We start from the raw sequence: 27,442 nt of genomic DNA, 5'->3' as shown, positions 1-27,442 counted from the left end.
TACAACCTACCCCCATTTACAAATCACACACCCTCCTCCTCCCAGGACTTCAGCAAGTACTGCATTTGGGTAGCAGGTGGAGTTACTGAGGCGCAAGCCTGGTGAGTCCAGCTCTGTCTCTAACATGGTGGGTATTCCCTAGCCAACTCACTCCATCTCTCTGAATCTCAGTTTCCTCTCCAAGAGGGGAAGGTGTTCTCAAAGGTCCCTTGGAGAGTTCGGGGTTGACGCTGAATCAAGCACTGATTAATAAAACATGTACACCACGGGCAAAATATGAATTGGTATTGAAGAAAATCAAACATAATATAACATTACAAGGAGAATATGGATGTGAATCAGAATGGAGCAGTTATTTGAAAAATACTTTCAATTGAGGTATAATTGACATGTAACATTAGTTTCAGGTATACAACATGATTTCATATTTATGTACACTGCAAAATGATCATCACAATAAGTCTAGTAACATCCATCACCATCCGTTACAAAATAATTTTTTTCTTGTGATGAGAACCTTTAAGATCTAATCTGTTAGCAACTTTCAAATATGCAATACAGTATTATTAACTATAGTCACCATGCTGTATACTATATCCCCAGGACTTACTTATTTTATAACTGGAACTTTGTACCTTTTGATCACCTTCACCCAGTTTGCCCTCTCGGTACCCATGAGCTTGGTTATCTTTGGTTTTGTTTTTGTCTCTTAGAATCCACATATAAATGAAATTACAGGATATCTGTCTTTCTCTATTTCACTTAGCATAATCCCCTGTAGGTCCATTTATGTTGTCACAAATGGCAGGGCTTTATTCTTTTTTATGACTGAATTGCATATATATACACCCCACAACTTCTTTATCCATTCATTCACAGATGGACCTTAGTTTGTTTCCATATCTTGGCTACTGTAAATAATGCTTCAATGAACATGGGGATGCATATATCTTTTTGAGTTAATGTTTTCATTGTCTTTGGATCAACACCCAGTAGTGGAATTGCTGGATCATACGGTAGTTCTATTTTTAAATTTTTGGCCAACAGGTTTCTGTTTGCCACAGTGGCTGCACCAATACACACTTCCAAAAAAGGGTTCCCTTTTTCCACATCCCCACCAACACTTGTTCTTTCTTATATTTTTGATGATAGCCATCCTAACAGGTGTGAGATAATAGCTCACTGTGGTTTTAATTTGCATTTCTCTGAAGACTTTTGATGCTGAGCATCTTTTCCTGTACCTGTTGGCCATCTCCATGACTTCTGTGAAAACATGTCTGTTCAGACTTTTTGCCCATTTCTTAACTGGAGTGTTTGGGGTTTTTTGCTACCTAGTTGCATGAGTTCTTTATATATTTTGGATATATATCTATACCAGGTCTATGATTTGCAAATATTTTCTCCCATTTAGTTAGGCTGCCTTTTCATTTTGTTGATGGTTTCCTTTACAGTGCAGAAGCTTTTCAGTTTAATGTAGACCTCCTTGTTTATTTTTGCTTTTGGTGTCAAATTAAAAAAATCATCACTGGAGTGCCTGGGTGGCTGAGTTGGTTGAGCATCTCACTCTTGATTTCAGCTCAGGTCATGATTTCACAGTTGTGAGACTGAGCTCTGTGTCTGAGCTGGGTGTAGAACCTGCTTAAGATTCTCTCTATACCTCTTCCTCTGCTCTGCCTCTGCTCACATTCACTCTCTTTCTTTCAGAAAGAAAAAAAAATCATCACAAAGACCAGTGTCAAGGAACCAACTGTCTATGTCTTCTTCTAGGAGTTTTATGGTTTCAGGTCTTACATTCAAGTGTTTAATCCATTTTGAGTTAATTTTTGAGATGGTCCAGTTTCATTCTTTTGCTGCGGCTATCCCCTTCTCCCAACATTAATTGAAGAGACTGTCCCCATTGTATATTTTATTCACTGAATAGACTGTCCTCATTGTATATTTTTGGCTTCTCTGTCATAAATTAATTGACCATATATACAGGGTTATTGCTGGACTCTCTCCTGTTTCATTGCTCTATGTGTCTGTTTTGATTACTGTAACTTCATAAGATAGTTTGAAATCAGGAGGCATAATACTTCTAGCTTTGTTCTTATTTGTCAAGATTACTTTGGCTATTCAGGGTCTTTGTGGTTCTACACAAATTAGAATTCTTTGTTTAGTTCTGTGAAAAATGTCATTGGAATTTTGACAGGGATTATATTGAATGTGTAGGTTGCACTGGGTGGTATGGATATTTTAGTAATTCTTCTTATCATTGAGCACAAAATATTTGCTCAATTCAATTCAATTCTTCCTATCCATGAACACAAAATACCTGCTCATTTATTTCTGTCTTTTTCAATTACTTTCATTAATGTCTTATAGCTTTCAGTGTAGAAGTCCTTTACTTTGACTAAATTTATGCCTAGGTATTTTATTCTTTTTGATGCAATTGGATATGGGATTGTTTTCTTAATTTCTCTTTCTTAGAGTCTGTTGTCAGTATACAGATACACAAGAGATATCGGTATGCTGATTTTGTACCCTGCAACGAATTCTACCAGTTTTTGGTAGACTCTAGGATTTTCTCTATGTAATATGTCTTCTGCAAATAGTTTTACTTATTTCCCTTCCTAATTTGGATCATTATTTCTTTCCTTTGCCTAAGTGCTTTGGTTAGGACTTCCAATTCCACTAAACATAGTGGGGGTGGGGGGGTGAGCATCCCTATCTTATTTCTGATCTTATCATTGAGTATAGTGTTAGCTGTGGGCTTGTCATATTATAGCCTTTATTATGTTGAGAGATGTTCCCTCTATACATACCTTATTGAAAGTTTTTACATAAATGGATGTTGAATTTTGTCAAAGGCTTTTTCTAAATCTATTGAATGATCATATAATTTTTATCCTTCATTTTGTTAATGTGGTATATTACACTGACTGATTTGCAGATGTTGAACCATCCTTGCAACTCTGGAATAAATGCCACCTAGTCATGGTGTATGATCCTTTTAATGTATGTTGAATTTGGTTTGCTAATATTTTGTTGACGACTTCTGTATCTATGTTCATTAGGAACACTGACCTATAATTTTGTTTTCTAGTGGTATTCTTGTCTGGCTTTAGTATCAGGGGAATGCTGGCCTTGTAAAATGAGTTTGGAAGCATTCCCTTGGGGCAATTTTTACAAGCAATTTCCTGAGGTATACTTCATAGGAAAATCCACAATTTGTTTTACCACATAGGTATATCAAGCAATATACACTGATCCCGAAGTTATCTTACGATACAGCCACAATACTTCAGAGGTAGAGCCAACCCATGTTTATTCATTTCTCAACAATGCATGTGGCCTTCTCACCAGCCTCAGAGAGCTCATGAGTATTTTCCATTGTCAAGAGTCATAGATAAGTTCAATGTTATATTCAGTAGCTATGGGGTCATAACTTAAGCAACTAGTTAACATCTTAATTCTCATTTGCCACCTCATTGACAATTAGCTGCCTACCAGGGAGGAGGTCTTCCTGTTGATCAGACCACATGTGCTGTTCTGTCCTGTTTGTCCTAGTGTGACCATATATAAATTTCCAGAGGAGTGTCAAAGTGATGGGAGTACTTGGCAGAGAGGCAAAAGGTGCCAGAAGTGGGTAGGACACCATTAGCTTAACTTAAGCATCTATTTGGCGATTTGACTGCAAGCTAATAGTAGCAAAGCTACTCATAATGGTTGAAAATCTTTGTCCTAGGGTAAGGCTAGGAAAAGGAAAAGGCATTCACAGTGTCTCTGTCAGGTGTTTTTGCCATTTCTCTCAGAGGCAGGAGAGGTGGAGGTTCAGAGAACTGTGGGGTTAGAGAGATATGGGTTCTGCCATGATTGGACAATTGCCTAATCAGTTCTGAGCCTCTATTTGTTAATTTATTTCAAAAGAGACAGACATGGGAATATAGGCATTGTGCTTATTATTATCATCTGGAACTGTGGGTTCTGTGAGCTATCTCCTATGAAACACAAGATCCTCAAAAAACAATTACAAGTAAAACTGAAAAATCATACCATGGTAAAGGAGCTGTTCTTACCTGAAAGGAATTCATATAGCGAAGGGAGGGAGGTAGTGTGGCGTTGCTCCTGGATAATATCAGCAGCAGCTCTAAGCAGGTTGCAGAGGGCAGGGTTAGAACATGGATGCTGATATCACTTTCCCAAGCACTGGAAAGCCTGAAACACATTGATATGTATATTTCATAATTCTACCTGGTCATAATTATTTCAAAAATCTGATAGAAAGAAGAAGACTTTCAAGTGTGGAAGGTAGACATGATGAACAAAAACCAAATAAAACGGCTATACTAAAAATTCACAAAGTAAATGTCTAAGACATGTTTATGGTGGTTTTGATACAAAACAGATCAGGAAATTTTTTCAGGTCAACATTTCATACTCACAGAGTCACATAAAATGCAGTCTTATTTGTAATGGACCTTTTTGGGGTGGGGGATAGATAATAGAGCTAACATATCAAACGCTTCCTATATTCTGTGCACTCCTATATTCTGTGCATGTAACATCTTGTTAAACCCTCCAATGCCCATGAAATGGAATTGTTGCTATCCTTCCTCTACAGATGTGCAAATCATTTCTGAGCTGGATATGCCCTATGAAGTTTCTAGTTAGCTGATTTTCAAGCCTTTGAAAAGTGAAATAATCCTATTATCAAAAAATCTTATAAAAGCATTTATTATATAAATAAAAGCAAAGCTGCTCTTTTGGAAGAGGAAAGGTTGGCAGGAGGCTCCCTTCATCTTCCAAAGTAGCCTATGAAACATCTCTGCTACATCCTGTTGAACCTACTAGGAAATTCTTTCATTCAAGAAATGAGGAAACTGAAGGCTAGTAAAGAAAAGAGACTTCTCTGGGATGATACATGTTTAGAAGATGATATAGCTATGTCTAGAATCCTGGTTTCCTGATTTTCCATATAGTGCTTAAAACAGAAAATCAGAAAATTGTTATGGGAAATCAATGTAATAAAAACAAGGTGTGTCTTATGCTGTCAATTCTTCTATTTACTTGAGTATTTCCTGTCTGTGCCCCTATCAACATGTCTTTTAACAATGTCCTAATTTTTTTTAATGTTTACTTATTTTTGAGAGAGGAAGAGAGACAAAGCACGAGTGGGGAGGGGCAGAGAGAGAGAGGGAGACACAGAACCCGAAGCAGGCTCCAGGCTCTGCGCTGATAGCAAAGAGTCTGATGCAGGGCTCAAACCCATGAACGGTGAGATTATGATCTGAGCCGAAGTCGGATGCTTAACCAACTGAGCCACCCAGGTGCCCCTACACTGTCCTAATTTTTAAAAAAGAAATATATATATATATATATTTTATCCCATTTATATAAACTTCTTTCTCTAAACCTACCTTTAACCCAGCCAGTGGTGAATTCTGGAATGTCAAAGAGCATCAGTGGTTGAGGGCATAATGGATTTTAACATTTATATGATGAATCATGGCAGACAGTTTAGCTGTGTCATCGATCAGGTTACTTGTGCTAATACATTTCTGATGTGGGGTGGGGAATCAACTCTTTGAAGCATTTGCCTCCTAGCTGGGCTGGAATAGGGCACTGCCCACTTTCTTCAAAAATGGTCTCTTTTCAGCAAGGATGCACATATGAATGTCTTCTCTGTGTTTTAAAAACACCTCTCCAGGGGCGCCTGAGTGGCCAGTCAGTTAAGCGTCTGACTTTGGTTCAGGTCATGATCTCATGGTTCATGGGTTTGAGCCCTGCATCGGGCTCTGTGCTGACAGCTAAGAGCCTGGAGCCTGCATCCGATTCGGTGTCCCTCTCTCTCTGCCCCTCCCCCACTCATGCTTTGTTCCTCTCTCTCTCAAAAATAAACATAAAAAATTTAAAAAATAAATAAAAAACGTTTCTCCATTATTTCATATTGATTGGCTATGTTATTCTTTCTCCTTTCATTAATTATACAACATTCTCAACATTTCTCTGGTGTGGAAATACAAATCTTGCTGTCTTTGGTAAAAGTCAAATGTAGTACTAGTGCAGTGACTCTAAGCTCATTCTCCCTACCACTTTTCTTATGCTCTCCACAAACCATTCCCATTCCCTGAACTGCATTACACTAAACACACCATGCTCATGCAGTTTTCTGGGCCTGGAAGGCTACAGGCTGCCTGGTGAACTTCTGTTCATCCTGTAAGACCCACTTAGGTATCATTTCCTTGGAGACATCCTCTTGTTTCCCTTATAAGAACTACATGTCTAATGCCATATTTGTATCTAGCATACCACAGACCTACTTGTATTCTTATTTCGGCTGTGTCTGCACCTCAGATTCATCCTAGATCAGTTTAAGCAACCGTAGCCTGTGGATTCCTCTAACTTTGTTACCCAGTGTGGAAGTAAAGATTAGATGAGTTGTTTTTCCTCAGACACTTGCAGGTATTAAACTTTTACTGACTGTATGAAATACATTTCACTTACATTTGTATGTTTAATAATTTATTTTCCAAGTGCTATTTTTATAGTCAGAAACAAGTTAATGTCATGATTTTGATGTGATTTCTGTTACAGAGACTTCTGCTCAAAGGTGTCAACATGCTGCTATCTGGCTATGGTGTCATCTATGAAAGAGGGCACTCAAACAGAAATTAAAATACACTAGCACTGCCTTATCACTGACTAGTGGTGATCTGGGACATGTACTCCTGGACAAGTCCAGTTTTCTCATGAGATCCTGGAGTTCATACACAACCTATACAATGTATCAAACCACCAAAATTTACACAAAAGGACATTCATCACACTAATGACATCCACAGTCACAAAAAAGATACAATTAGTTATAAATGTTAATTATTCATGTCTCTATGTAATTACAAATATTTGCATGGCATGTGACTCCAACATTGGCATTTTTAATATAATCCTTCAAGTATTCTGTGATTTAATAGTTTTTATCCGTATTAAAGCTCATGAAGGTACAAAGTATTGTCTGGATCACATGATAAGTGATGGAAAAGAAACCTAAGCATGATCCTCTCCATCTAAATTTCATTGTCTTTTATATTTAGAAATATTAGGTNCGGGGGTAAATAGTGGAGTAAATCTTAGCTTCTTTAGAACATTTCATTTCTTAATAATTAGAACCACCTTAGTTTTGAAAATTAGATAACACAGCTGGACCTAGGATGTCTCAAATTTCTAAAATTTATCCTAAACATTTATCCATTTATGCTTTCTTTTCCTACAGCATATATTCATTAGCCCAAGGATTTACCTTTTTATTGTTAAGATTTTTAAATATTCTCTATAATCTTAACTACATATTAATCACATGAAACAACCATATAGGTGGACAAAGACAGAAAGTAATACATGAGAAATGATACGGTTGTTTTGGAAAGTTAGAACTACGGGTAACTTTCCCCCAAAACTTCAGTTAATATTTTTACATTGTTTTTTGTTTTGTTTTGTTTTGATTTAGGAAGAAAGAAATAAGGGAGCAGGAAGGAAAGATGGAGAAATGGTCTTGGCATACTTAAAATTCAGTTTATCTTAAAACAATCACTAAACTCATGAAAATTCAACGCATGTATTAATTAAGCCAAACATGATACTTGATACCATCTACCAATGGCTCAAGTATCAACAGAAATTTCTGTTAATGATATAAACATTTTAAGAAACACAAGATTATAATAATCCAAAATTTAGATTATTTCCTGCAAAAACATCCTGGACTACTAGACCTAAATCAGTAAACTTCCACTATAAAACCAACAAGAAAGATAATTCAAAGAGAACAACAAACTTAACATTAATTGAAACCTATTTTGGTGATTTTTAAAGTGGCGGGAGAGGAGAAGCTTTCCTAAGAGACCAGACCTGTCAGCTAGGTGACCTGAGTCAAAGAGACCAAAATGCAGGCAGGGGACACACCATCCTTATTTCTGAACCTCTGCCTTGACAAAATTCCCTAGAGAAGCAACGACGGCCTATCTATTTTTTTTTTAAATGTTTTATTTATTTCTAGGAGAGAGAGAGACAGCATGAGCAGGGGAGGGTCAGAGAGAGAGGGAGTGACAGACTCTGAAACAGGCTCCAGGCTCTGAGCTGGCAGTCAGCACAGAGCCCGACGCGGGGCCCGAACCCACGAACCGCGAGATCATGACCCAAGCGAAAGTCGGACGCTCAACCAACTAAGCCACCCAGGCGCCCCCCGGCCTATCTATTTTTAAAGAGGCAATGAGAAGGGGGAAAAAGTCACTTTCTAACAAAACAGCACTTCTAACAAAAATAGTGAAATTGAGAATGAATCAAACACCAATCGATACCAAGAAAAGAACTTTGGAGAACAGAAAGGTGATCAAATTTACTGAAAAACAAAGGTTGTTTTAATGTCATACATGAAAATGACAGGATTAAACAACTCTACCAAAAATTAAAGCATTTCAAATGAGTCCAACATACTGTATAGAGAAAAAAAAAAAAAAGAGTATAAGAGAGCTCAAGATTAAAATATTTAACTTAAATTTCATGTTTCTCATATTTTAGTAGTGGATTTGGACTCTTCTGTCCTAGAAGGACTTAAGAAAGCAAAGAGCCTATTAATGATGTTAAAATACAACATTGTTTATATCTGCGTATTTTTAAAATTCAATTCCAAAGCTACAATAATGACAAGCTCATCAATTTAAGCTCTTGAAATACCAAAACAAGCAAAGGACCACAACTTAGTGTTAGAATCATTATAAACATACAGCTATTTAATACATGATTTGGACTAGGAATCAAATTTTTGTAAATTCTTATACTGTCAAGAACACAAAATTCAGAAACAACTAAATGTATTGCTTATCTGTTATGAGAAACCATATTAACTACAGTATATTTAAACATTTTAAAAGAATGAATTCATTAAAATAGTACCTGAAAAGTTCTATTACTTATAGATTTTAAAATAAGGTTTAGTAAGTCATGAGCAGCACCTCTTTGAAATTATAATTATCTTCTTTGAAAATTACAGGAAAAAAATAGAGTTTTTAAAGTCATAAATGTTAAAACTGTTTTTCAATTCTCTTTAAACTAAAGGGCTCCTGGAGCACCTGAGTGGCTTAATCAGTTAAGTGTGCAATTCTTGGTTTCCATTCAGGTCATGATCTCACGGTTCCTGAGATCGAGTCCCGTGTGTCAGTCTCCACACTGATAGCACCTGCTGGGATTCTTTCTCTCTGTCCTTCTCCCACATGTGCACTCTCTCTCTCTCAAAATAAATAAATAAAAACTTAAAAAAAACAAAATTAAAAAATATTTCTCAGACCACCCAATTCCCCAAGCCCAATCATGTCCTCTTTTCAGATTAATGGAATCACGCATTATGTGACCTTTTTTCTGGTTTCTCTTATTTAGCATAATGTTTTCAAGATACATGGATCTCAGAGTAAGACCTGTTGTTTTTAGATTAAAAGTATGATTTCTAATTTAGCACTTATTATAAAATATTAAAAACAGTTCCATCTTAAATTATATATCATAATATTTGTGTTAGCATATTAAGAAGTGTAACCATTTACGAAAAGTTTTCAAAGAATGTTTGAAGAGATCTCCTGGCGCACATTTTTACCCCATTCCATTACCAGAGAATATCAATTGAAAGAGAGGCTGAGAAATGCACTTCCAATCCTTTAATTACTTTACTGAGTAACTGGAAGTCAACACATGAGGGTTGGGATGTAATAAATTAGGTCCACTCTAATAACATTCTCACAAGTAAACCTCACACTGGCAACCACTAGCTTCTCTGCCCCATCAGGGGGCCAACTCAGCCACCACTTTCATTAATCAATACTGTCCAGTCTGTCCCACGGTTTAAGTCCTTTGCCAATATGGATGGAAAAGTGTTTGTGATGCATAAAGCACAAAGCAAAAATGTAAGACTTCTTTTATTATTTCCTAAGCCTAATAAAACATATAGGTATCTTCATTTTCCACTTCAAAACAGTTGGCAGTGACTGTGCTGACATGTATGGTGAAACCATGTTTGGACTCAACAGAATAGATGATCGACTGGAGCTCCATTGGCCCATGGCTTCAGAAAGGGATGGATCCTGGTGGTCTGCACCATATCCAACCCTACTCTCCCCTGCTTTTATGGAACACTGTCATCTTTGGTATCCCTGGCTTCTCTCTACATCTCTGCCTAAGTCTACTCTCAGATGGTCTTCTCCTGGAAATTCACACACTCTTTCGGCACAAAAGGGCACCTGGCAATGGTATGACTCAGTTCAGACAAACTGGGCCTGCCCAATCTTGGTATCTTAGCAATTAAGCTATGCTAAATTGCAGAACCTGAAGTCACAATTAGCTCTGTCTGATGCATGAAAAGACAAACCCCAATGACCATGAGGAGAGATAATTCAAATGCCAAGATCACTAACTGCTACTTATGTTCTCTATGCAAATATCCTTGATTTGAGATATTGTCCTCATGTTTAAGACTTCAGGCCTTTTGTGAAATCACACATCAACATAACTCTGGTAGAGTGAGAGCATAGCTGGCCACATCCATGTCAGGGAAGGTAAGAAAATCAATTTCCAAGTAATCTTGCACAGAGAAAACTCATTTTTATTAACTTAAATTCAATTCCCCTGTAAAAATCTGATTCTTCCATACATTAATATAATAAACAAAAAGCTCTACCAGGTCAGGCTAGAACGTCTCCTGAACTTAACATCTATTATTTATCCATTAGTCCTAAAAAGATAGGATTTCAGAAACTGGCAGGTATGCTCCAAAGTTTCATTCAAAAATTTTATGAATTACGATGCATCCCCTAGAAGAGTGTTTTAAGTCAAAGAGGGAAATATTTGACTAAATTTTTTCAAGGCAGAATCAAATATTATTAAATGGAAGCTTTTGGAACCTAAGACGAATTTCACTGAAACCTCCAAAGGCCATGAATTTTTAAAAAGTATTAAATACATAATATTCTCTTTCCTTGTCACCACACCCTTGAAACGAACTCTCTCTGGTAGCTGGCTTCACTATTCTACATTTTATTCATTTCAGAGAGGCTACTCTCAATATACGAAGCCAAGATATAAAGATTACGGCTAATCCTCCTGTACAGTGTATGGGTGTATAAATGGAGTGGGAAGGAGGGGAAGTGTAAATATGGGATACTCAAGAAATTAGTGTTCTAGAAGAATTTTTAAATTGTTCTCAGAAACTGGTTAAAGGTAGTTAAGCACCCAAATTTACCAGTGCTAGAAGAGCCAGAAAAGCTAACGTGTCTCATTTTTTTCAACAGCAATACATCATACTGTGAATATAAAAAATATTGTCATCTTCTGAACCAATTCATAATAATGAGAAATTATTTATGAATGTTAAAGTGAGGAAAGCTTGTTATTTTTTAGCCTAGAAAACAGGAAGAAAGCAAAACAATGTTTCTTAATGATCCAACTAAAAAAAAGCTTATTTAATTTTTAATTTTATTTATTTTAAATGTTTATTTATTTTGTGTGAGAGAGAGAACAAGCAGGGGAGCGCAGAGACAGAGGGAGTGAGAGGATGTGAAACAGGATCTGTGCTGACAGCAGAGAGTCTAATGCGGGCCAACTCACCAATAGAGAGATCAAGACCTGAGTCTAAGACAGACGCCCAACTGACTGAGCCACTCAGATGCCCCCATTTTTTATTTTAAAATAACCAAATACTTCATTTATAATCAAAATATTTTTATTTAGTTACTGATATAAACGTTCAAAACATATACATCTGCTTTAGTTAGTAAAATAAACATATATTTTTCAGTGAAAGCAGCAAAATTATACCTTCCATAGTTGAGTTTGTCTCATTAATACCCCAGCATTTTCTTCAATTCTGCTTTCTGATTTACTTACAACATTGAGCTTTAAAAAGTAGCAAAAATAAGTCACTGGTTCAAAGTACGACACCTCTCTCCCAAATCAAGACTTTAATTGTAGATCTATACTGATATGGAAAGACAGTCACACAACTTTGATAAGTTTTTTTAATGTTTATTTATTTTTGAGAGAGAGAGAGAGGGTGGGAGGGAGAGGGAGAGGGAGAAGGGAAGGAGCAGAGAGAGAGAGAGAGAGAGAGAACACAGAATCTGAAGCAGGCTTCAGGCTCCGAGCTGTCATCACAGAGCCTGACGCAGGGCTTGAACCCATGAACCATGAGATCATGACCTGAGCCAAATTTGGATGCTTAACTGACTGAGCCACCCAGGTGCCCTGATAAGTTTTTTTTTAGAAAAATAAAATAAACCCTGATGTTTCTAGCAGCATTATCAACCACAGCCAAATTATGGAAAGAGCCCAAATGTCCACTGATTGAGGAAAGGATAAAGATGTCAGATACACACACACACACTGGAATATTACATTACTCAGCCATAAAAAAAGAATGAATTCTTGCCATTTGCAACAGTGTGGATGGATCTAGAGACTATTATGCTAAGTAAAATCCTTTAGAGAAAGACAAATACCATATGATTTCACCAAATGAGGAATTTAAGAAACAAATGAACATAAGAGACAGGCAAACCATAAAACAGGCTCTGTTACAGAGTACACATGAAGGATTTCTGGAGGAGGAGAAGGTAGAGGGATGGGCTAAATGTGATGGAGGATTAAGCAGGGCACTTGCTGTGATGAGCACTGTGTGCTGTATGTAAGTGATTAATCACTAAACTCTATACCTGAAACTAATATTACACGGTATGTTAACTAACTGGAATTTAAATAAAAACTTGAAGCTAAAAAAAAAGCAAAATAGAAAACACATAACACCTAAATTAATTTATGTAAAATTAAATTTCCTAACTGTATCTTTATGTGGATATATGTAATGAGATGTATGCAGAGAGGAGAGCCAAAATGTTAACAGCAGTCTTCTGTGGAGACTGAGAGCCTAACAATTCTGCTTGCTCTCTTTCACTATATTTTCCTATATTGTTTTAAATGCTTACAGTGAATATGACTATATTGGTGATCATATAAAAAGAAAAACTATTTTCATTTTGAAAATATAGGAAAGGAAACCTATTTTGGAATGCTTAAAATATGTATTAGTATTATATCAAACAGAATTCAACTTTTAAGCAAGAAATAATGTAATCACTTCAACAAGTATTTTAAATATTTCATTATCTGAAACTAAGCTAATGGGGAGTCTTTTCCATGAAAAAAGGTGCTTGAGATGGTATATTTGGAATTCAAGATTTTTATCATTGTGAGCATCACTCAGTTCTGCTAGATACTAAAAATGCATTGCCTACAAGTTGACAAATTTGGTGGTTACTATTAACAGGATTCTTAGACCACAAAGAAGAGGAAATAAACAATACAAATGACTGACTACTTGAAGTGACTTGAACAGGAATATTATCTGTTATTAAGAGGCTAAATAAAGAGATGTTAATAGCACCAGGAAGCTTTCCTTTTTTATTTTAATGCTAGGAAAAAAGTTAGCATCCAAAGACTATGAGGCACAATTATTTCATATAATTTTCATGAACGTGAAACAAGGTAAAAGCCCACGTTATTTGACTTGGCACTTTGCCAAAACAAACCAGGGACTATGACATCTTTGGAGAGTCTTGTCTAACCTAGCATTCAACCTAGCACCTATTCATATTTTTGTTATGTCCAATAAAATCATAATAATAGCCAATCTGCCTGATGCTATGATCCCATTAGGTCTTGCAACCTAAGCAGAGCCAGCTTAAGTCTAATAAGACCAAACAGCTGTTTTAACAGTTGGGTTTCTCCAAAATTAAGATATTCTATTCCTGACAGTGCCTAGCAACTCAACTGTTGAAACAGCTGCTCCAGCTGAAGAGGTAAAACCAAGTGTACATACAGTCTTCTTCCACTTGCAATGGCTATGAGATTCAGAATAGAAGTTCCTAAACTTAAGTTCATGTTGACATTTCCTAACCTGTTTAAAGTTTTATACTTGCATTGCCTCTATTTCTGACCTTCAGCCAATATTTCTGCCATCATCATCTCTCTTGGTGTTTGCCCTTTGTCTCCTTCACACTCTAAACCATAATTGCCAGCTGATGGTTCTGTACTTCCCTTCTTAGAAATCTCATCTGTGTACTTTCCACGTTTACTCCTCTCTATTGCCTCAGAAGAAATATTTTTACTTCCTATGAAACAGAGGTGGTAACTTGGGAATCCCCAGACTCCACTAAGTGACATATTATTTCCAATAATTTACATTAGTACTATTAAGATTAACTGTTGAAGTAAGGACCCTTAAAAACAATTTTAAAATGTTCTCTGGCTAAATTTTTGGTCACTTTATAAAAGTCTTAAAAAATTCTGGACTTGTTGGCAGAAAAGGACAAATATCATATGTTTGCATGTATAAGAGGATTAGGAGGAACTTAACGGAGAACCATGGGGGAGAAGAAATGGGGAAATGGTGGGCGAAAGGGAGACAGGCAAACCATGAGAGACTTTTGAATGCTGAGAACAAACTGAGGACTCATGGGTGTGGAGGGGGAGGGGAGGATAGGCATGGAGGAGGGCACTTGTGGGGATGAGCACTGGGTGTTATATGGAAACCAACTTGACAATAAACTATTTGTAAAAAAAAAAAAATTCTGGACTTGTCACCGTGATCTCATTCAGATATATCTGTTCAAATTTTTATTAAAAAAATTTTTTAATATTCTATTTATTTCTGAGAGAGAGGGAGATACAGCATGAGCAAGGGAGGGTCAGAGAGAGAGGGACATATACAGTATCTGAAACAGACTCCAGACTCTGAGCTAGCTGTCAGCACAGAGCCCGACACAGGGCTTGAACCCACGAACCGTGAGATCATGACCTGAGGCCAAAGTCAGACGCTCAACTGACTGAGCCACCCAGGTGCCCCTGTTCAAGTTTTTAATACTTACTCTCTAGCAGAGAAATGTTTTTACCAATAATTATATTATCAATAATGAGTAAATACTTTTTTCTGTCTGTCCATCTCTCTATGCAACATTTCTGTTGAACATTCCCGGTTGAATCTGGGAATTCAACCATTTTTCCACCACCTTCTCATCTTAAAATTTCTGCCAACTGGCCTGGACATACCCAGACTAAATGGATTCTGATAAACTCTTAAAGTCTGCAAAAGACCCTGATTTTGTAACATTTGCTCTCTCCCCTCATAATTTCCTCACTCCTTTAAATTTTACTGCCTTACAGATAATTTAAAATCCTGGCTCCCAGGGTCTAAGAACAGATTTATTGCAGGACCCAGACTCATCAAACTAGAATATACCTACAAAGACGCTGAACACGTTTCAAGATTACAAATTTTTTTTCCTGCAGCAGCTCCGGCTCTTCCACTAGGTTATGTACAGAGTGACTCTGGCACATTAATCTTACAAACAACCTCTCCTCCATGCCCCGATTCTCAGAGGGGGAATGCGGAAGCCAAAGACACACTATGACAAGTGCAGATACCATAAATTAAAAGGTGCTCACAGACCTTGTGCCAGGCAACACAGTCCTGGGGCAACTCGACTCCAAGGGAGACACTGGAGTGCTCTGAGGAATAGGGATCCCGGGATGGAAATTATTTTGATATGTTTTCAAACCCTAAATGACCAGCATGGTAAAGCTAAATATTTTTTAAATTAAAGGAGACTCTGAAATACTGGCTCTGCTCTCACTATCCCATTATCATATGTCAGTGCCATACTAGCCCCGAAGTTTTCTAACTTTGTTTTTGAGTCAATCTGCACAACAGTATCCATTCTTCCAGCTTACAGTATTGTTAAGATCAGTTTCGCTTTACAGGGCTAAACATAGAAAAGTTTTCATTTTTAATAAGAGCTTAGATAAATAACCTTAAATCCCAAAGGACCTCGTTAAAGCAGCCTCATAAAAGTTTTACACTTGCATATGAGTTTGAAAAAAAAATGTCTACCTAGCAGTTTGAGCTCCTGCTGACTTCTCTAGCCTTGGGGAAGTTATTGTTGAAATTCATATGTCTTGCTATTTTTGATGATTTAAAGCAGTCTATTATGATAAATCACCATGAAGTACACCAAATGAAAGACACTGTTCAAACAAAAATCTCAATTTTAAATACACAAAATACACACAATGCACTCATCCGTATGTTTAAATAGCATTAAGGTTCTTATACATTACTCATCTAACCACATATTTTATCCTCAGAGCCTAGGATGCAAAAACATATTCTGTACCAGGTGATCTATTTTCCCTTTCTTTTTTTAGGAGGTCATTTCAACACATTTTGGCTCTACTCTGGAGAATTAAAGTCCATGCAGGAAAGTTCCAACAAAATTGGAAACTAAATCAGTTGGAATAACAAGAACATAAGTAGTGGGCAATGTTAACATTTCATCACATCCCTCACAGGACCTGGGAAGATCAAGACTGACACAGTATATTTAAAAGGTGAGAGGATGATTGAAAACAGAACAGATTCCTATATGTTCAAACAATAAAACATTAGAGATGGCTTTTTAAAACTGCCTCAGTGGCATAGGAGCACATGTACCCCAATGTTCATAGCAGCACTCTCCACAATAGCTAAAACATGGAAAGAGCCTAAGTGTCCATCAACAGATGAATGGATCAAGAAGATGTGGTTTATCTATACCATGGAATACTACATGGCAATGAGAAACAATGAAATCTGGCCATGTGTAGCAACATGGATGGACCTTGAGGGTGTTATGCTGAGCGAAATAAGTCAGGCAGAGAAGGACAAATATCATATGTTTGCACGTATAGGAGGATTAGGAGGAACTTGATGGAGGAACAAGGGGGAGAAGAAGGGCAGAAATGGTGGGGGAAAGGGAGAGAAGCAAACCATGAGAGACTCTTGAATGCTGACAAAAACTGAGGACTGATGGATGTGGGGGGAGGGGGGGATGGGCATGGAGGAGGACACTTGTGGGGATGAGCACTGAGTGTTATGTGGAAACTAATTTGACAATAAACTATTAAAAAAAATAAAAAAAATAAAAAAAATAAGAAATAAATAAAAAAAATAAAAAGACAATGAAATCTCAAAAAAAAAAAAAACTGCCTCAGTACATAGCACATCATCTTGCAATATAGTAAGTGCCTAATTAATATTTGCTAAGTGAACTTAAAAGAAGTCAGCTTATAGATCATTTTCTGCCATTTAATCCCATTCCAGGACAATCATCATTAGTGCCTCACAGGCCTTGTAATCAGTGACCAGGAGTCTTTACTCAACTCTGAAAATCTGTTAGATTTCAGTGATAGAACGTTAGAGCAAAAACAGACTTGAGGAATTAAGCCCCTCTGCAATATTACTAACATGTGACTGTATGATCTTTGCTTGAAAAACGCCAGCAACAGGGAGACTCATTGCAAAGCAGTACTTTAAATGGAGCGAAATCTACTCTTCAGAATCTGAGGCTTTCAGAAAATATCTGACAACACTGAACACTTTCTCCTGACTTTTCTTTAAGCTAAATATTCCCTATTTCCTCTAATAGGAAATATTCCCCATTTCCTAAACATTCCATTTTTATGACCATTTATTAAGGGAGCCCTACCATAATCTTCATCAGTGCAGAATAAAAATCTGCATAGGATCTTATATGTTATGACCTCTTTACATGTATCAGTTCATTCAGTCTTCACAAGAACAGTGTAAAATGGGGTTTCATTAAGCCCATTTACAGAGAAACAAACTTAAGTTCAAGAGGTTAAATAACATGCAGATGGTCTCATAAAAGAACCAGGACTCCGATCAGTACCTCTGACTCCATGTGTTTTCCATTACACTTTTTAACCTCAGTCTTTTCAGCTATAAAATGGGGATAATAGTTTCCCTTTGAGCCTCAAATGTTTCTTGTGAATATCAAATGAGAATATATGAACAAAACCATAAAAAGCAGGTTTTTATTGCTAGTATCATTCATATGCAGATAATCTATGCTTTCAAGTATTTAGTTTATGAATAGGAGAAGTCCAAGTCACAGTAATGTGAATGTCACTGTTCTTTGCTTCCAGAATTCAAAGTACATGGCAACTAAATGATCCAGGAGTATAACAAGACTAACCCTTAAAAATATATGGGAAAGTCACTCATCCTTTGGAGTTCAGAATTCAATTAATGAAGCAGTTTCCTAGAAAAATTATTTAATTTTTGTCTGTTACAAATGCTTAGTACTCTGCCAGCTTTGTAAATTATATTATAGTATGTTATGGATTTTTGTGGATGAGCATGGAAATTTATTTGACATTTATAACATAACTCTAAGAGAAACACTGTACTAGTTCTAGGAAAGAAACTTTAGAATATACCCATTTGTAAGGTGAGAAGAGCTTTTTTCCCTTTTGTTAAGGCCTATTAATGGTTTTCCAAGGCATAATAGAATATTTTAAAATAATTATTTTAGTCTTATTTTTCAAGGAGAATAAAGTAGTAGTGGATATTCTAGATATAGTTAATGGAGAACTGACTTTCAGTTGTACACTTTATCAAGTATTGCTGCAAAACCACCACAATAAGGTGAAGATTTCCTTCATTTAATTGTTTTATAAAGGGATGAATTGATAAGCAAAGAGGCAGAAACCTACAATAAACTGCCTGTTTCTCAATGAAAATCATTTAACCTAAATTTTAAAAAGTGTTTTGTCAAAAATTTGAAAGACACACCAAAGTAGAGAGAATAGCATTAATGAACTGGCTAATCTTCTTTCAGCTATATTTCCCCACAAGTACCCTCAACCCTGAATTTTTTAAAAAGCAAATTCCACAAATACTATCATGTTATCTGTAAGTATTTCAATGTGTACTCTGAAAAAATTAAAAATATATCCACAATATACTCATATCAACCCAAAAACAATTAACAGTAACTCTTCAATGTCATCAAATGTTCACATATTCTCATTTTAAGATTTTTCAGTTTGTTAAAACTGAGGCCCATGTAAGTTCCATAGATTCTTCTTCTATTTGCCTTTTTTTCCCCCTTTGCTAATTTTTCATTGGAAACTAGGTTGTTTTGCAGTGTTTCTCGGTTTGAATTTTGCCAATTACAAGCTGACTGTATAATTTAATATGTTCCTCTCTCCTGAATTTCCTGCAAGCTGAGAGTTGGATCTAGAGACATGATCAGAGTTGATGCATTGGGGAAGATTATTTCATAGGTAGGGTTATACACTTCCGTCAAGAGACAGAATCAACCCCACTCTGTTTGCCTTGCTTTTTGTTATGTTTCCAAGTTCCATGATTTCATGATGGGTCAGGAAATGGTGATATTCCAATTCTAGGATTTTCTTTTTGATTGATCAGCTGGAATGTTTCTATAAAAATAAATTTCCCTTCATCATCATCACTTTGCGGTATGGTTTAAAGAAGAAAGGCAGGATAAATGCTAGATTTTCCCCTCTTTATCATCTAGTTTTCAAAGCAATGAGATGGCTTATTACCATCTTTCAAAGGTAATAACAAATTAAATTTCTTTGATTTTTAAAAATAGTTTCATTAAGAACTTAGGGATCTAAACATATTTCTGTTTTATTAAGTTATTTCCTATTGATACTCAAATCAACCCGTCTTTAGCTAGTGGAGCCTATTGTATCCTGAGTCTTTTTGACATGACTTTGATAATATTTGATAACTTATTTTCTGTTAGAACAAGTTATTACAAGTTCTTCTTGTACACTGCTTGTACAGACCTGCAATCACCTACTCCTGGATGGAATCCTTATTGCTTTTAGTGGGAAACTGCATTTAGAGACCGAACAATCTGGATTCTAGGAATGAATTGTCACTGGGTTATCAATGTTTTTAGGCCTTTTTCAGTGAAGAAAGTTAAAAAGTATTATTTTTTAAGATTAAAGTAAATCATGTTTCATTTTAATATTCTATTTCAAATCCAAGACTACAGTTTTACTTAACCTCATCAATCATGCCATCTTTTTCCCATCCACAAACTCCTAGTTTTCATGACACCAATAAAATTATTTGATTTATCCTGAAATGCACATACAATAGTCACAGTGTATCATTACCACACTATGACTGATAGTATGATTACTGAAGAGATTTTAAGATTTTTTTAAAGGCTTTTTTGTTTTCGGCTTTTGGGTTTTTTGTTTTGTTTTGTTTTGTTTTTTTGGTCATTAGGATATGTTCCAAGAAAGATGTACAGTTCAATTACTATGTTTTAGTCTCCTGGAGCATGTTCTCTTTATGCATTTATTCTACCAACTATACATGTACTTACATTCTTTCTTTTTTTTCAATGTTTATTTATTTTGAGAGGGAGAGAGAGAGAGCACAGCAGGGGAGGGGCAGAGAGAGGGAGAGAAAGAATCCCAAGCAGGCTCTGCATTGTCAGCATGAGCCCAATGCGGGGCTCAAACCCACAACTGAAATCTGACCTGAGCTGAAGACTGACCTGAGCTGAAATCAAGAGTCGGATGCTTAACCAACTGAGCCACGCAGATGCCCTTTATGTTCTTTCTTTTTAAGTTTCCTTTAAATTTTTAGGAATGGCTTAAACAAATTATATTCTGCCTTATAATTAAGTAAAATATATACCTGTCCCAAAGACAGATTGATAAAATCAGGTAAATTTTTAAAAGTCTAATTTCTATTTTTGTTCTGCTCATCTCTACTCTTCTTTTTATATGCCATTTAAATTTTATGTTTTATCCTTTGTTTTTTTAATATAAGCAAACATAATCATATTCTAACCACTTTTGAATGATTACATACTATATACATTTCTTCATCAAAAATTTTTCTCACACTTTCTTGACATATTTTTCTTCACTTTGCCTAAATGACATTGTCATTAATTTTTTTTAGAATTTAAAAGTTTATTTATTTATTTTGAGAGACTGTGTGGGAGCACAGTGGAAAGGCAGAGAGAGAGGGAGACTCTCAAGCGGGCTCCACACTACCAGCACAGAGTCTGATGCAGGGCTTGATGTCCAAAAACTGTGAGATCGTGACCTGAGCCGAAATCAAGAGTCAGATGCTTAACCGACGAGCTATCCAAGCACCCCGGTATTTGTCATTACCTTTTACAATTACATGGTTCTTAACTGCAAGAATACCTCAAAATTTAACTAGTCCTCACTGATGGACATTTGGATCGTTTGTTTCACACATTCATTCCCTCATGTTACTGACAATACAAATACCTGTAGTACTAAATTGAATACTCTTGTGTGTTTGTCTTTACATTTTTGGCCCATATGCCTTTGAAATAAATTCCAGAAGTGAGACAGCTTCATCAAAAGGTACGAGCACTTGTAATTTTGCTACATTCCCCTCTAGAAGGATTGTACCATTTTGTGTTCCCAGTATGAGACTTCCCATGTCTGCAGAGTTCTGCACAGTTTCAACAGAAGAGTATGTGTCAATCTTCTGGATTTTTGCCAATAAAATCTAACACAATGTCTTGTTTTGCATTTCTTTTATTAAGAGTGAGATTGAACATCTTTTCCTGTGTTTAAGAGTTCTTTGCATTTCTTTTCCTATGAAATATCTGTGCATATCTGTAGTCCATTTTTCTATAGTGGTGTTAGCTTTTTTCCTCTCTTTGTAGATTTTCATCCGTGAGGTTTATCAGGCTTTGTCAGTGGTTGAATTTACAGAAAGTTTTCATAGTTATACTTGTTTATTTATGATGTTTTTTATTGAACAAAAGTATTTTTTTATGTACTCAAATACATTCATCATTCTCTTCTTTTCTTTTAGATTTTCTTCTTCTTCTTCTTTTAGATTTTAAGACATAGAAAAATTTTTCTCACTCTAAGGTGGTGAAAGAATTTGCCCGTTTCTTTTTATAGTTCTGTGGTCTCCTTTTTTAAAACTGCTGATCCACTTAGAATGTGTTCTAGTGTATTATGGGAAGATTGAAATCTTAGTTTTTCCTTGTGTGTATACCCCATTATCCCATTGCTATTATAAAGTCTACATTTCCACACTAATTTGTGAGACCACCTTTATTATACTTTATATACTTTATTATATTTCCCTACGAGATCAGGTCTATTTCTACTGGATTCCAATGGTCCATCTATTCATGGGTTAGTACCATACTATTCTAATCCCAATAGCTTAATAAAATGCTTTAGGACCTGGTAGAGATAGTCTCTCCCATGATTTCTTTTATATTTCAGGGTTTTCCTATTATTGCTTCCAAATGAACTTTATAATCAAACTGTCTAGCTAAAAACAAAACAAAATCTGATAGTATTTTCACTGAGTTCTATTTTATTGGGTTTACACATTAATTTAGGAATGACTGACATGTCAATGATATTTAACCTTCCTATCCAAGAATATGGTATATATTTCCATTCATTTTAGATAACCTTTGAAGTCTCTTAAGAATGTTTTATAATTTTCCTCATATAGGTTTTGAACATTTCTTATTAAGTATTCTTTCTTTTTCTATTGTAAATGGACTATTCCTTTCTGTAATACATTCTAAGTGATTTTTGATTGTATATTAAAATATAACCATTTTTTCAATTTTTAAAAATGTTTTATTTATTTTTGGGAGAGAGAGAGAGAGAAAGAGAGAGAGAAACAGCGTGAGCAGGGGAGGGTCAGAGAGAGAGGGAGATACAGAATCTGAAGACAGGCTCCAGACTCTGAGCTAGCTGTCAGCACAGAGCCAGATGCGAGGCTCGAACCCATGACCTGTGAGATCATGACCTGAGCCGAAGTTGACCACTCAACTGAGCCACCAGACACCCCTAAAAAAATAACCTTTACATAATTTGCTAATGTAATAAATTACCTTACTAAAATAACCTTACTTTTTATAGTAATTTTCTCATGGATACTTTTGGGCTTTCCTGATATATGATCATATCACCCTTAGGTAGTTTTATTTCTTCTCTTAAAATTCTCACACCAAAATTGCTTTTTCTTCTCTAATCGCAGAAGTCACTATCTCTGACACAATGTGAAAGAGTTACCACTTTTAGTTTTAAATAGAGCCACAGCTTAAATTAATCACATAATAATTAGAAAAATACTACTTATAGTAACAAAATATTAAATTGGTAAGGTAAAAAGTGTTGACCATGATGTGAAGCAACTGGAATGCTTCCAATGCTGGTGCAGGCATAAATCTGTACAGCTACTTTGGACAGCCATCTGGAATTATCTAATAATATTGAAGATAGATTCTAAGACCCAGTCACTGCATTTTTTACTATAAAGAAAAGTCCACACAAACTAACAAAGAGATGAATAAAAATGCAAACTACTATATCATTTGTAATGGAAACAATTGAAAATAACTTAAATGTCCACTGAAACATTAATCAATAAATAAGTTGTGGTATAAAAGGACAAAGTAATATTTACAGCAATTAAAATAAATGAATAAACTACAAGTATCAACATGAAAAAAACTTTAAAAAACCTCAAGTGAAAAGCAAGCTGAAAAAGAGTAAATACAACATGTTACCATCCACATGGCATTTAAACACATGTAAATTCATAGCATATAATCTTAATATTTATATTTAGCAAAAGTATAAAAGTACACATATTTAGTAAAGTATGCATGGTAATCAATAATGTAGAATCTTATTTATAGACGTATGCATGGCAATGAAAAACATCAAATTTTAGATACCACATTTCCTCTGGGGAAGGATAAAAGGGGATGGATTCAGTGAAAGCTTCAACTGTTTTAATGTCCTACTTTTAAAAATTATCTACATATCTACCTATGTGTCTACCAATCTATCACTAATATGGCAAGGTTTATTAAAAACAGGGAAGAAAATGGGTATTCATTATATTATTCTTTAACTTTTCTATAAATTCGAAACAGTTTATAACAAAAGGTGATTAGATCAGGTTATATAGATCGGATTGATTAGATTATAAATTGGATGAGAACTCTTAGGAAAAATTAGCTAAAGTACTTAAAGAGACTGGCCCCCTTGCTGAAGGAGGAGATATGAAAAAACAAATACTTTCACTAACATAACCAGCAATATAGACAGAACTCTTCAACAATGAGTGTTGAATACAGATACATGAATTTGGTAACTGTTCCTTCCTGCTGAGGACATTAGCCAGTGTTCATAAGAGGTCTACAGGATGGTATCCTGAATACTGGGCTTAAGGAGGGGCACTTGGGCAGTCACAGTCAGCAGAAATAAGATGAAATGACTGCATAAAAATACTGCATGATCTACTATGTGCCATTTCATTTCCTGACAGTTTCTAAACTAGATATTAATAAAGATTGAGAAACATCTTTGATATTTAAGGATAAACATTAGCACACTGGAACCAAAAATATAAAGCAAAACCAGCTGTTGCCAGAAAACTAACTGCAAGAAAACAAAATCAGACCAGAAGTTCCAAGAGTAAGCCCAATACTAAAGTGAATATCACTTCTATCTGGAAGAATCAATTTGTAACTCTTGTGACAAGAAAGTTCACAACACTATACACAATGGAATTCAAAAGGAAACGCCCAAATCTCACCCTTAAGCACCATACTTCAAAGTAATATTATGTACCAATTATAGATGAGGTTTATGAAATCTTTGGGTAGAAAAGTAAAATGTCAATTCAACTGGATAAATACAGAGGAAGCGAGAGTTCCTTTATAGTAACAAATGACACAGGCCTCTCCCACTTGTGCCCTTTATGGCTAAGCCTTGTTAGCAGTTCACCGCCCTGGTGTGTTCACCTCTGATCCAGCATCATTAACCCGTGCCCTCTGTTCTACAAATCTCATCTCTCCAGGAGGCTGCCCAGATAGCCACTTCTTTTCAGACCTGGACAGCAATTACTCCTGTGGGGCTTGAAGAGTCGATGTTAATGTATTACTTACCTGTAAGACAGACTGATGTAGTACCTTCACTCATCAGTTAGAAACATGCATTTTAGCTACCACTTTATATCACAAGAACACCAACCTCATTTCAGTATTAAAAAGTAAAGGTCAGCAAACTCTTTCATAAAGGGTCAGACAATAAATATTTTAGGCTTGTCAGACATCTGTCACAACTACTCACTCTGCTGCTGTATGGCAAAAGTGGCCATAAACAATGTTTATACAAATGCGAGTGGCTGTTTGAATAAAATTTTATTTACAAAAGCAAAGGAGTTGGACGGGGAGTGCATCTAGACTCATTCTGTGGGCTACAGTTTGCCCACCTGTGATCTAAAGCACTCAAGCACACTTTGAAAGAGAACTGTCTCATGTGACCCTGTTCATTGTTTTCACTTTTTATTTTTTTATTTAAAAAATTTTTTTTCTTTTTAATGTTTTATTTATTTCTGAGAGAGAGAGAGAGAGAGACAGAGTGAGCAGGGGAGGATCAGAGAGAGGAGACAACAGAATCTGAAGCAGGCTCTAGGCTCTGAGCTAGCTGTCAGCACAGAGCCTGATACAGGGCTTGAACCCACACACCATGAGATCATGTCCTGAGCCGAAGTCAGACGCCCAAACGACTGAGCCACCCAGGCGCTCCAGTTTTCACTTTTTAAAGCTCAATTCATTTCAGTCTTCATTAGCAAATACACTTACATATAAGAGATGTTACCCACAATGAAACCTTTCTACTTCTCTGGGCCTCACTGCTGTATTTCCTCTGAATAAAAACAGATTTGTAGCTTTTCAGAGATTAAGAGCTCTGTTTAGAAGCTAATGCAAGCTTCGAATATTTGCCATAAAAATGCACATACATCACAGACATAATCTTTTACCCAATTTCATGAGATTCACAGACACCGTTAAATTTGCTGGAAGTGAGGGCAAAATGTCTAAGAACTCCAGGTTTCTGTCTTATCTCTTTGAGTTAGTTATCTATGGCTACAAATAACTACCCCCAAACTGGGCAGCTTAAAACTACAAACATCTGACAGTTTCTGTGGGATAGGAATCTAGAAACAACTTAACTGGGTGGCTCTGTTTCAGGCTCTCTTATGGGGCTGTAATCAGGATGTCAGCAGGGGCTGTAGTAATCTGAAGGCTGGGCTGGGACCCCTGTGTCCTCATACTGACAGCTGGATCCCCTAAGAGTGAGTGAGACACATAACCAAAAGGAATCCACTGTGCCTTTTATGACCTACTCTCAAAATTTACACTCTGTCACATCCACTTGGTTTTGTACATTAGAACTGTTTCACTAGATCCAGCCCACACCCAAGAGTGAGGGGAATTAAGCTCTACCTCTTAAAAGGAGGAAGAAAGAATTTGTGGGCATATTTTAAAACCATCACACATCTCCAAGTAACGCAGGGATATCAAGAAGGTAGGATTCTATTTAATCTGCCTGTAATACCTTGGTGTTCCTAGCTTATCAAATAAATACCTGGCACTGATTCATTAATACACTGAGTTAGGCAGGGATTAGGTAGTTTTTCATAATAATCCTGTGAATTTGGTGGCATACCACTTTTAGAAGTATCTAAATACAATCTTTATTTAACTTTCACAAATGAATTAAACTATAAAATGAAGAATGGATGATGATTCCTGAGCTATGCTGCCATGGCTTAAGCAAATCTTCCTCCTCCTCCCCAAATTTTGGTTTAGGGAGATTTATTTAAGAAGGTAAAAAGGACAAATTTTGTTGATAAGAAAGAGCTATCACTTTGGGGAAAAAAAAAAAAAAAAGAACAGCATAGCAATCCCTAGCTAATTAAGATTTACCTTCCAAACTGGCTAAACAAAAACTATCTTCCCTATGAGCATTTCCTGAATTCCCAACTTTTGGAATTTTCCCTTCAGGTTTTTCACCAAGGCTTTGATTATCTATAAACCTGCCAAGCACATAACCCCAGGAGGTAGAGCTGCCAGGCATAATCAATATGGTTGGAGAGAAGTAGATGTACATGTCACATTAGCATTAATTAGTGTCACCTGCAAAAGTCCCAAGTGCATCAATAAAAAATTAAGAGCTTTATGTAAAAAAAAAAAAACAGCTTTAAGTTAAAAACTTTCCATTAAATTTTCTTTACTTTCAATTGATTTCAGTGCAAATATGCATAGAGTTTATATAAATATTCCAAGATGTCAAATAAGCCCTCTAACATTTATAGGTCATGTCTCTAAGGTACAGAAATGGGATCTGTAGTTAGTCTTGTCTCTGTAAAAACATCTGCATTCTTTAAGAAAGGGAAGACAAAGTAGGAGAAACTGAATTTTCCAATGAAGTACGAAGCTGGAAGCAGGAAGATAGCTTTGGGACAGTTAGTTACCTTTCTACTTTTTCTCCTTACTAGATGTGGGCACTATGCTGAATTAACACTCAATGATACATGTATACTTGAGTAACAGCTCCAGCAGTTGTAATTCCTTATAGGCCAACTTACTCCTATTTATAATCCTGGGAGTCTAGCACGCTGGACAGAGTCCTATATAAACAGCTGATTGATATA

General features: G+C 36.0%; 1 protein-coding gene across 3 annotated transcripts in view; it reads right to left on the bottom strand.

The window, feature by feature from the left end:
* UBE3D (ubiquitin protein ligase E3D) overlaps positions 1-27,442 on the bottom strand; it is a 152,356-nt gene that overhangs the window by 59,312 nt on the left and 65,602 nt on the right. For all 3 annotated transcript variants that reach the window (XR_013331623.1, XM_077750239.1, XM_077750240.1), the window contains one exon: positions 4,059-4,197. Coding sequence is in view for 2 of the 3 variants with exons in the window: in XM_077750239.1 (XP_077606365.1) it covers positions 4,059-4,197 (139 nt within the window). In the remaining variant the exon portion in view is untranslated. The remainder of the gene's footprint in view (positions 1-4,058; positions 4,198-27,442) is intronic.

Source organism: Crocuta crocuta, unplaced genomic scaffold (assembly GCF_008692635.1).
Source record: "Crocuta crocuta isolate KB4526 unplaced genomic scaffold, BGI_CrCroc_1.0 scaffold9, whole genome shotgun sequence".
NCBI lineage: Eukaryota > Metazoa > Chordata > Mammalia > Carnivora > Hyaenidae > Crocuta > Crocuta crocuta.
This window is presented reverse-complemented; position numbering and strand designations above follow the sequence as displayed.